The 11,545-nt window shown below is 39.5% G+C and overlaps 1 protein-coding gene across 2 annotated transcripts in view; it reads right to left on the bottom strand.

The window, feature by feature from the left end:
- Positions 1-11,545, bottom strand: part of apba1a (amyloid beta (A4) precursor protein-binding, family A, member 1a) — a 54,224-nt gene that overhangs the window by 19,736 nt on the left and 22,943 nt on the right. For both annotated transcript variants that reach the window (XM_086207019.1, XM_086207020.1), the window contains exon 3: positions 8,210-9,884. In XM_086207019.1, the coding sequence (XP_086063145.1) occupies positions 8,210-9,787 (1,578 nt within the window). In that variant the 5' untranslated portion in view covers positions 9,788-9,884. The remainder of the gene's footprint in view (positions 1-8,209; positions 9,885-11,545) is intronic.

Raw genomic sequence — 11,545 nt, 5'->3', positions numbered from 1 at the left:
ATCTACAAAGGAATGCTACCTAAATGGACACAGCACTTAACATAATTGCCTTGAATTCACACACACACCATGGGGTTCAGTGTCTTGCTCAAGGAAGTTGTGGACCAAAGGAGTCAAGGACTGAACCACCAGCACACAGATGAGAGAACGGCCTGCTCTATCAGCTGTGCAATGGCATCTTGTGATTAGAAGACATCACATGGATACAGAATGTACAGTTATGAACCTCATAAATGGGACATCAGTCTTGACACTGCACAGCAGACACACTAATGTCTGCATTCATCTATTGCTTTACATTTAATAATAAATTACTTTACTTTGTTTAAAATGAGCAGATGCTCACAATGAAGAGCCACCAGGTTACTCAGCCAGTAAACCACAATGAACTGAGCAAACACACGACCTGATTACTAGTCTCATTATTCTTCATTCATGTGTCATACATGTACAGAAGCTCATTGTTTGTTGATTTGCCTGAACCCATACGCATCCAGGGAGTGAGAACACAAAGCTTAATTTTTCAATTATTTTTATATCTAAACTGCAAAGTAGCATCCAGGGAATTTGGAAAGTTGGAAAAAAGACATTATTTGCAGAGCTTCAGCTTTAAAGGAATTCCATTGCACATTACTTTTTACTTCATACTCCACCAAAATATATCAAAATTTAGTCAACTGCGTTAACTTGAGACTTTAAGTTACATTTAATTAACATATTACGTATTCACATGACACTAATTGGCCTTCCCTATCATTAAATGTTAGAGGATCCAACAGAATTCATCAATTAATTACACCTTGACTGGTGGCAAGATTCATTAACAAAAGTACAATTTTCAAGGATCAGTGATAGTAATCCAAGTAACGAATAGAATGTAGCTGCTTGAGCAAATATTGGATGTTACTGGGATATGATGTAATTTTGGCTTATTGCAATAGGCCTCCATCAGTTAGTTGTTTTTTTTACGCAGGCATCTTGAATCTATGTGTGCAGTCTGGTCTTATCATTACAATATTACTATAAATAAATATAAATAATACTCTGAAAGAGAAGAACATTAAATACCTTTATAAAAGTTGAGAGAATATTAAAGAGATGAACTACAAACAAAATGAATCACCGCATCTTTCTTTCTTTCTTTTTTTTTTTGCTGTTACTGGAAACATTCAATAACCCAGCAGCAGATGATCAGTGTTCTTGTGTTGTAGCTTCAAAGGGGGTTAGCGATGTTGGTGCCTGCCCATTAATGGATTTGTAATCTCCATGTTTTAAATACATTAAACATTGCCCTTCCTGTTTGCCATCTTTCTGCAGTTTGGTGAAAATGGACTATTGTCTTCAAAGATCAGAAACACGTCTCAAAACACTGCATTTGGAGTGGGCTTCTGCAAATTCTGTGACACCCAACACAAATCTCACAGGAGTGAGCGAATTGAAATGTGCTGCAGGTGGAGGAAAAATAAATGGAAAAAAAAAACAAAAACAAACTGTGGGCTTTGGGAATGGAAAGAGTGTAAACAAACAAATTTTAACAGAAGATAAAAGCAGGCCCTCAAAGTGTCTGTGGATTACTGAGCATATGGCTGGATAAAGATGTGAATTATAATGGATGATCCACTTGAGAGCTTGTAAAGGGACAATTTTGGCCAGCTTCTGACTTCTGGAGTAACAAAAATCTGATACAGGAGGAAAAAAAATCAGTGGACTCAAGACACCACTTACTACTTAAAACTACTTGTGCAAAGTACTTATTATCCCTGTAAACCAGGATAAGACACAAACCACAATTAATGGAATTCTTTTATTGAGTAGGCATGAATGCTAACATGATTTGCAGGTGCAGGCATTACCATGTCTTGGTCATGGGCAGCAGTATTACACACACTTTGTGGGCTCAGCCAATCATGGTGAGAAATCCATCGGAAGTGGGAAGGAGGAGACACACAAAAAAGCATCCCCACGTGGAAGCCTCTATAGAAACTTGCAAATCATTTCAAACATTTGAAAAAGTACAATTCAATGGTTGTCGCAATGTTTGGTGGACTGGGCGCTGATTTACATTGGATTTGCTGAGACAGAAATTAATTTTGATAATCAGAAACCCCTGTGACCGGACAAAATCTGTGAATGAATTTGTTTAAAATGTTCCTCACAAAATCCATTAAAGAGTAAAATTGAATACGGCAGAGATGTATATACTTGGATGCATTGAACCATGGGATTCCAAGTGATCCCAAGGTACATTAGATATTGTTGCCTTCTTAAAATAATTGTCTAAGTCATTTTTCAAGTTTTTCGGAAAAACTAAAACTGGAGACAAAACAGCATAAGGAGTTGTTTAAGGCAAAACAAAATGTCCAAAAAATGACTTTTCAAGAAGCTGACGATATGTAAACACAACCCCAAAGTGGACCGATTTGTGACGCTAGAGTCTAATAATGCTGGTTCTGTTGAGCTGCACCGAGCTAGGCGGCAAAGTGTCCGTGATATTTTTTTCCCCCTTTCATTGATTTGAATATGGGTGCATCGATCTGCTGTAGTCATGCTGTTTGCAAACATTTGCTGAGAAGAGGGAAGTCTCATATTTTACCTCTGTCAAGACTGGTTCTTTTATAGCTTAGAGGAGTAATTCGATAGTGCACAATACCTTCACAACCACGAACATGTCATGATCTGTGAATCCACATTTAATTTTGTCTCAACTCAATGAGGGGTCACCAAATAAAGTTGCTTCTGTTGTTATCATCTAATTAAAATTTTTTTTAAAAAATCCCATTTTAATGATTCATTGTAATAATAGAGGGGGTTTCCATAGCTATGAATTAAAAAGAACCAAAAGGTTTTTTTGGTCATGTAATAAAAACAAACATCAACAGTTATTTTTTCACAGCAACGTCAGTGAAGCATATGAAACACATAATAACATGTACTGAAAGTCATCATCATTCTGCTGAGTATTCATGCTGTCAAAACTAAATGATCATTTTGATGATAATACTATGGTACTTTTACTAAAATGACATTAAATGCATATTAAATTTAGATTTTATCGCATAGTAGTCAACTTAAGGACAGGATCTGGATTCCATTGTCATTATTCATTAAGAGCCTGATGATCTCACATCCATGTGATTTCTGAGCAATAAAGGCATACTCTTTAAAGAACCATCTTTATCTTGAGATAAACTATTCCATCAAGTCATATGACTTTTCTCGACATGACATATAATGAAGCAAACACTGCTATTTCAATCTCCTGTATGAACTCACAGCAGGGCTTTGAATTTCTGACAATTAATACATAACAAGAACCCAGAGAGGTTTGAGGCTTCTGCTGCACTACTGACTGTATACTTCAAAACCAACCATCAACAGATCTCCAAAAGTTAAAGTGAAATCAACTCTTCACAATGTGCAAACCTCTTCTTCAACATGTTGATCAGGCTGGTGGTGCTGCTTGGCTTGTTCCTCCTCAAGCTTCTCTACTTGATAAATCCAAAAGTTTTCCATGATTTTCAGTGAATGCACAAACCTTGTCCAACTCGACAAATATCCTACGAACAACTGCCTTAATGCCTCAGCATTATGTACAGACAGAGTCTTCTGCTCAGGTGACACTCTGGTATCAGATTCATCACAGGATCAACAGGCTGCTTTTCTGTCTGCCAGCTTGGCTCTTGACAAAGTGGTGTCATTTCATGTTGATTCATCACACTGATTTACAATAAAATTAGGCACAGCATTAAAATATGCTTCAAAAATATGTTCTTCAAACCACTCAGTTTGCAAGTTTATTTTCATCATGGTAATGTAAACAGGAAAACTGTTATTGGATCCTCACTGAATTATTCAGCTGGTCTTGCCCTTTATCTTTCTCTCAACCTTACTGAATAAATCATTGACAGGAGATCGGGCAAGGTAGAGGTGGCAGCAGAAGGGACATCATTGTGTGTGAGTGCCTACGTGTATGTGTGTATATGCGTGTACATGTGTGTGTGTGTGAGAGAGAAAACAGACGAAGATGAGGGGCAGATGAGATTTTGGATTTTTTTTTTTTTTACTTGCATTATATGTTCATAACTGTGCAAAAAAAGGTGAGTTAATGTGAGATACAGCAGAAAACGACATACAGTAGAAAAGTAATTCCAGGCATTTTGGAAGTGGAAGATGAGAGGGCTAATGACATAAATAATAAATAAATATGAAAAAAAGCCACAGTGCAAATTAGTTGCAACTCCTCCCCTGAGCCACACAAAGCATACCAAAGTGTAGATGTGAACCCTTCAGACCTGCTCTATTTTGGATCTTTATGAAAAAAACTGACCTGACTCGACATCATCTTTTCTAAGAAATTCCTCCACCTGAATACTGTGACATATCAACACGCGAAACAGAAGGATCACTGCACAAGTGAGTCTTGGACCTGTCATAAAGCACACTGTAAAATGTGTAGTTTTATTATACAACATGACACCACAGAAGTTTGAAGGACAGTGCAATTTGTATGCTGACTACAGGAATGTCTTCCAGAGCTGTTTCCTGTCAATGGTAGATTCATTTCACTGCTATAAGCTTTCATCGATGCTGCTTCTAAGAATTTGGCAGTAAATCGAACCAGCCTCACAACCCTTACACATGTGTAACCATGCCAACCAGGACTGTCACATCTAACCTCTTCACCTGTAAGGTGGTCTGAGCCCCCAGACAGCTGATGCAACAATTGGTTTGAACAATCAAAGAATTTCTGCACAACTTGTAGGTAACAATCTTAGGGAAGCTGATCTACGAGTTGTTGTTGTCCTCAAGGGGGTCTTGACCTGACTGCAGTTCATCATCATAACCAAAATGACATTCCTTTAAAAAAATGAAAAAAGAAAACTAATGTTGAAAAGTAATAGGGCAATGAGTAAACTTAAAACCCTTTAAACAATAGCTTATTAACCCAAAAGCTGATCAAAACAAGATAATGGAGGAATATACATGATACCGTATACTATATTACACTATGCTTATTAAATAACATTTTAATCTTGTATAAATATTAAATTAAGGTTCCCAACTCCTAAAAAACAAGATATTAGCTGTGAATATAACACTGGCAGACACACATAAGACACTCAGGGGGTCTTCCGTTGATATTATACAGCTTGTCATGTAGTGCAGAGGATGTCAGCCATAGTGGAGCTGACACAGCGGGTATCGCTGCTCTGTACACTGTCTGTGGGGACAAGTGATCTACTTGTCATCCACATCTACACGCTCACTGAACCATTTCTTCCAGAACTACGTTGTGTCTGAACTCTCACTTTGGTTGGATGGTTCAAAAATTGTTACATAATTGATGTATGTTGTATTTCCTGTTGTAATTCTGGTGGGTTTTTTTTTAAACAATTGTCTTCCTTTGTCCTTTTATGATCTTTTATATCTATCTACTGGTCAAGAGACTATGGTGTAAATTAGCATTTCTGATAACTCTGGCATATTTAGAAAGTATTTCTAATGACGCTCAATAATATGCATCGTCCCTTTTAAATAAAGACTAATTAAATAAAATAAAACAGTGTTTTCCTCACAATTATATGACATATTACTTAAAATAGCAATGGAAAACACAGCAATAGTAGATCATATAAAATATCATTTGTATGGTGTGCCCAAAATCACATACTTCCATACTAAATACTTAAAATTTTGAGTATACTCAACTCAAAATGGCAAAAAGTATGGATAGTATGCAAAAATTGAGTATGAAAGTACCCGCATGATGTACTCAAATCGGTCAAGATTTTGAGAATGCGACTGTGAACACTCGCCGCACTCATTTCATCAATAAAAATGGCGGCGGACAGCTGTAGTGAGAGTCGGTCGACACTGACCTGGATAGAGTCATCCTTACATTAAATAAAGGGGACAAGTTTGAAATTCTGTGTGGACACGGGTTTGAAAAAATAAAATGACTTGTCACCAATATTTTTTTATCATCCTGGCCTTCTCTCCACCGCGAGGAAACTTGCCTTTTCTTAAACTAGCGAGCAGCGACTGCTGCTTCAAACCAGCTTTTGATTCGGTAGCAGCACTGTATTCTTTATATTCTGCTTCGTTTTTCTTGAAATGCCGAATTAAATTAGTTGTGTTATAGGGAGCTCTGTTGCTGCCACCACGTGAACCCATAGCTTGCAGACTTTGCATTTTTCTGCGGGTCTGCATTTGTCTTCCAACTTGTAGACTCACCACAGGCCGCCATAGTTGTTTTGTTTACAAATGTGGAGACTTGTGCAGCAGGCGGAAACCTTCGACCTCAATATGTCACATTCGTTCGGAGCACGGCAGTGATGACCAGTTGAGGGCAGAAATGTGCCTTTTATTTATACACTGCAGGCTATGACAGTGATATTTTTCAAGATCGGATCGGGGACTTTGAACACAGATCGACGGATCACTGATCTAATAAAATATGCTAAATCGGCATGCCGATCCGATCCAAATTATCGGATCGGGACATCCCTAATGCTTAGTATACACAATTTGAAAATTTAAGTATGCAGTATGGAAGTATGCAATATGGGACACGCCATTAGTAAAAGGATCTGAGAGCTGCAATGAGATGGGCTCTTGGTCTGGAACCAGTCCTTGACTAGATCAGGGTAAATGGGCTTTCTCAGTAGTGGTATCCTAACACTGTTACTGTATATATGCTGGGGTTTGGGTGTATTGACTCATCCACTATAAATTAAAGGAACAGTAGTCGCAGAAGTTTATAAGGAGAGAAAATATATTTTTAATGTGGATGAGGATGGGAGATTTGGGTAAAGTCTCTTCTATCATTGTCAAAAAAAGAATTCAAATAGATTGAACTCATTGATTCAATTCTTTTTATATAGTGTTAAACCAAAACAGCAGTCTTGGAGCACTTTTCATAAAGAGCAAGTCTAAACCACATTTTTCAAAACATGAAACATGAACTGTATTTTAAATCAGAAACTGATCTGAGTGCAAATGTCTTTAAGCTACTGATTATGTAACCTGTGTATCAGAGGAAAGCATAACTTAAATAAAATGAGAGTACTTTAGCACACGTCTTTACTCGGTTATGAAGTTTTGGACTTCATCGAGGTAATAGAATGCCAAATGCCAAAAAAAACACTTTGTTATTCACAGAAAGACCTATTTATTTTTTGTATTATTTCATAGTGTATCTATGCTGCTTTAAGTACATAGTTTGGTTAAGGCATAAGAAACCCCAAAACAATTAGGATAAAGGAAAGATATGGTTTTGATGAATTTATGTAAGGTTATAAAGGTTGTGCATGAGCCACTGACATAACAGTACCATATGGTGACCACAGAGACTCAAATTCCCACAAATGATTTCCCAATGGTATTCATTGACAGTTTTCTGCTTCTCACAGAGATGGTGAGATACAGTACCTTAAACTGTGGACTGAAAGATGTCTTTTTTTTTTTTTTAAAGGTCTCATCACTCTGGATAACATGAACACATGCCATGAGCACCATTTGTTTGGTGACAGTATCTCAATAAAAACGTTATTGTGTGTTTCACACCATGTCTCTATCAGCCCTCAACAGTATCTGCTCAGCGTGACATTAAGCCGCTTTTACTACTGAGATGATTTCTAGATGTCAGTAGAAAAGACATGCAAGTAATGCACCTCTGGTTTGTGAAGGGTGGTTTCTTGGTTTGAGTGGTCTTATTTTTTTAATTTAACCATTGGCGGTCAATAAGTGCCTATATCAACGAGATGCTATTTTCGATACAAATCCTATGAAGTTAAGCTTTGACAGAACTCTTCCATGGCACACAGGTAAAGGCACACTAAAAGATGTGTCTTACCATTGTGATGACATACTCCATGCAAAAACATTTGGATAACTTGACCTTTTTAAAACAGGGGAGTTGCAGTTTAAGAAGCAGAACAGTAGTCCCTTGTGTGGCAGTTCCATCTCTAAATCTTTGTGTATGTGTTTGCCTTTGATCAAAAACACTGAACAATGACTTACTCTCAATGGATTGGATAGTGCCTTGTATGGTAGCTTTCCCCATGTCAGTCTGTGAATGTGAGTGTGAAGTCAAGTGGTGAATGAGATGTGTTATTACAATTGTTTTTTAGTAAAACTGTCCAACTGATAGCTGGAGCAGTCATAGTACTCAATACAAACAAAACAATAACAGAGTTTCTGCACTTACGTCACCCCCCAGTGATGGTTGCAGGTCACACTCTGCAGTGGGGCTGAGGTCCTGCCTCATAACCCAAATGGGTTCCTTTGGTTCATCAGGAGTGTAAGGAGATCTCACTGTTCGGGTCTTCACTTCCTCTATGGCCTCCCTAATGTCCTTGATGGCCAGCGATATGGCGTCCCGCTTCTCCTGACTGTTTCTCACAGCCACAGACTCCTCTGATGGACTAAAAGCCTGTTTCCTAGCTGGCTTCTCTTGGTTGGCAGCTTTGAGGTTTTTGTCAGAGTCTGATTGGTATTCAGGTTGGGATTCTTCTTCCTGCAGTATTTCACCTTCCTCATCGATGGGGTCTTCTGCAGCACACTGAAGACTCTGGGAGCTTAGGCTTTCCTTTACCTCAGCCACAATGCTGTCAATGTCCTCCTCCTGGTCACAGCTGTCAGCACGTGGATACGGGGCGAATTCTGCCTCCTTCTCTGGGCTGTCTGACTCACCATCTGAGCGCTCATCATAGTGGCGCAGACGGGAGCCCACTGCTTCTTGCTGCTGGTAGTCACCACCTCCTGCACGACCCTCCAACAGATGGAAGCCAGCTCTCCTCTGTTGTAAGGACTCTCTGTCCTCAGCCCTGTCTGTAGTAGAAGAAACTGGTGCAGGAGCAACACAGATTTCCTCATAAACATGCTCAGAGAGTGAGTAAATGTCATATGGCTCAGAGTATGCTTCATCTCCAATGCCAGCATCTAAATTCTCCAAGCTCTGACCAGCTGTGACATCGGCTCTTACTCCAGAGTGGCTGATTGGCTGAGTATAGACGTAGTTAGAGTAGCCAGGGTTCAGCATTGTATTGGGTTCCTCTTGTCTCTGGGGATTTTGGATATCAGGTAAAGATTCACATGACAGGGATGAGGACTGTGGAGGATAGTTAGGATGTGGATGGAGAAGTTGTTGTTCGGCCTCAGCACTCTCAGTGTAGCCTTCCGCTTCAGGTCGTAGCTGAACTCCATAGTTACCTGCCTCATCCTCAACTTCTGGTTGCCCCTCAGGCTCCAGAGACATCATCACCAGGGCATCATCCCCCTCAGCACGGTCTGTGTGGGTGTGGAAGCCACTCTCAGTGCTTGCAGAGCGAGCCAGTACGGAATCATCCCTCTCTCGTTCATCTTCATGGGTCATCTCTGTGCGTTGTTGCTTCTCCTGTTGTTGTGCTAAGAGTTGCGCTCTCTCTGCCTCTCTCTGCTGCCTCTGTCGGTGCCTCTGCTGCTGGGCTCTGATCCGGGCTTCACTGTCACCTTGTCTGCGGTAACGTGTCACTGCTGGTCGGGGAATAGGATGAAGCTGTTGGGGTTGTAGAGCGACACCTGGGTGTTGCATCTCCATATCTTGCTCCTCCTGTGGCCTGCGTTGTGATGGCCCCCTAGCTCTACTGCCAGTACTTCCTTCAGACAGCGCCTCACAGCGTCTGTAGCGCTTTTCTTGGTTGTTGTGGATGCGAGAACGGCTGTTGTGATTGTTGTGACGATGGCGAGGCAAAGCGTCAGCCTCCTCCCTCGTTTCCTTGCTAAGGTCTGTCTCCTGGGGGTTCATGGCTGTCTAGATGGTCCAGTAAAATTAGACACCGTTTTAAAAGTCCATCATCAATAGTAGCCTCTCCAAAGTCAGGACAAAGACTGTTGGGATAAGACTGACAATGATAGACAGAAAAGACAGATTATCAGTGAACAGTAAAACTTTGGCATGGGTTCTTATGAAACAGGTAATGGTAAAAGCTTGCTGTAAGTGCATCTACACACAGGTCTTGGCTAAAAATAATTATGAGCAGTGTTTATAGTATCATACTAACTAGACAGAATCAAGTGTAGTTTAATGTGGAAAATGTAATCCTCTCCTGAGCAAGGACAGCAAGTTTATCAGAGGACTTTACTATACTTGAATAAAAACTGAGTTAAGCTCCTTTCGTGTTACACGTTATGTGAATTTTCTGTTTTGATTTTTATATGGGAGGAGCTGCTGGTACTTTTAATTTGCTCAGTGTCATATTCCTCTTTAGTGAAAAAAATAATTTGCTATTCTGAGAAATCTGGCCCCACTCAAAGTCTGCTAAAATAGCAATTAGTCTGTTTGCACTGCAGCCATGCAGAGATGACCATAACAGGTTGACTTTGAGGAAAACAGACTTGAGAATGTTTCAGATTTTCTGGCAGATATCCACAGGAAGAGTAAGCACCACAGGATGATATCAATGTGTGTATCATGTTTTTGAGTTAAGAATAAAGTTATGATTCAGTTTTCCCTCAAACAGTTAGCTCACTGTGTCAACAACACGGCCCAGCCTCATGTCTTCTTTGGCTTCTGTGTGTATTTAAAATACATTTTGTGTGTTCAGATGCCCGATGTAGACAAGGACAAGGTACCATATCCAATAAGATTAAAGGTACATTTTTCATCAAGACAACTTCTAAATTGGAACATAAGACATTTTCATTAGCATGGTCTCTGGTCACTACCACATTGACCACCCTCTAAAATATTAAACTATTTTTCCACAGCTATTGAGAGAATATCAACATTAATGGTATTTTTGTTTTACCATTACCTTGAGATAATGAGGGTCTATTTCATGAATAGAGTACATCACAACTATCCATCCATTTTTTTTATACTGCTTATCCATTAAGGGTCACGGGGGAGTTGGAGCCTAACCCAGCTGACATTGGGCGAGAGGTGGGGTTCACCCTAGAAGGGTCAAAAATCCATCGCAGGGCCATCAAGAACAATTAGGGGCACAGTATCTTGCTCAAGGATACTTTGACATGATCACCGGGGAAGTGAGGATTGAACCAGTGACCCTTCGGTTGCTAGACGGTCACTCAAACTCTGACCCATGCCGCCCCTTATATCACAACTGCAGGGGCTAAATCAAAATAAAGGTAACACATGAGCCTGTAGAAATATCAATAAAGATGCTAGAGTTTCAAAATAAATGCAGCTCAAACAACAAAAATAAAACTGGTCAAAGTGGAAACCACCTTGATATAATGGGATAGTAGCCAAATTTATATAGGGAGCAGAAGACAAATATCTGACCTGCACAAGACGATGATCCAGTGAACCAGAGCAATTTAAGAATAGTTTGATCCATTTTGGTTCAGTATGTTCTCTTTGACCTTAATCAGGTATCAGATGGAGTAACTGGCTGCATTTCACACACCTGTCTCTCTATTAGTTAATCCAATAAATAAAATAATTTTTTGGACCTTTTTTTCATTTCAAGATCATTATCAACAAAAGACTGAATTATAGCTCACGAATGCATTGGTCAAATTGGATGATCTGCACATCTAA

The sequence above is a fragment of the Aulostomus chinensis genome, chromosome 6 (assembly GCF_037954235.1).
Source record: "Aulostomus chinensis isolate RoL2024-O1b breed Wild chromosome 6, RoL_Achi_v1.0, whole genome shotgun sequence".
Taxonomy (NCBI): Eukaryota; Metazoa; Chordata; class Actinopteri; order Syngnathiformes; family Aulostomidae; genus Aulostomus; species Aulostomus chinensis.
The sequence above is the reverse complement of the archived record's forward strand: the minus strand, read 5'-3'. Positions and strand labels throughout refer to the sequence as shown.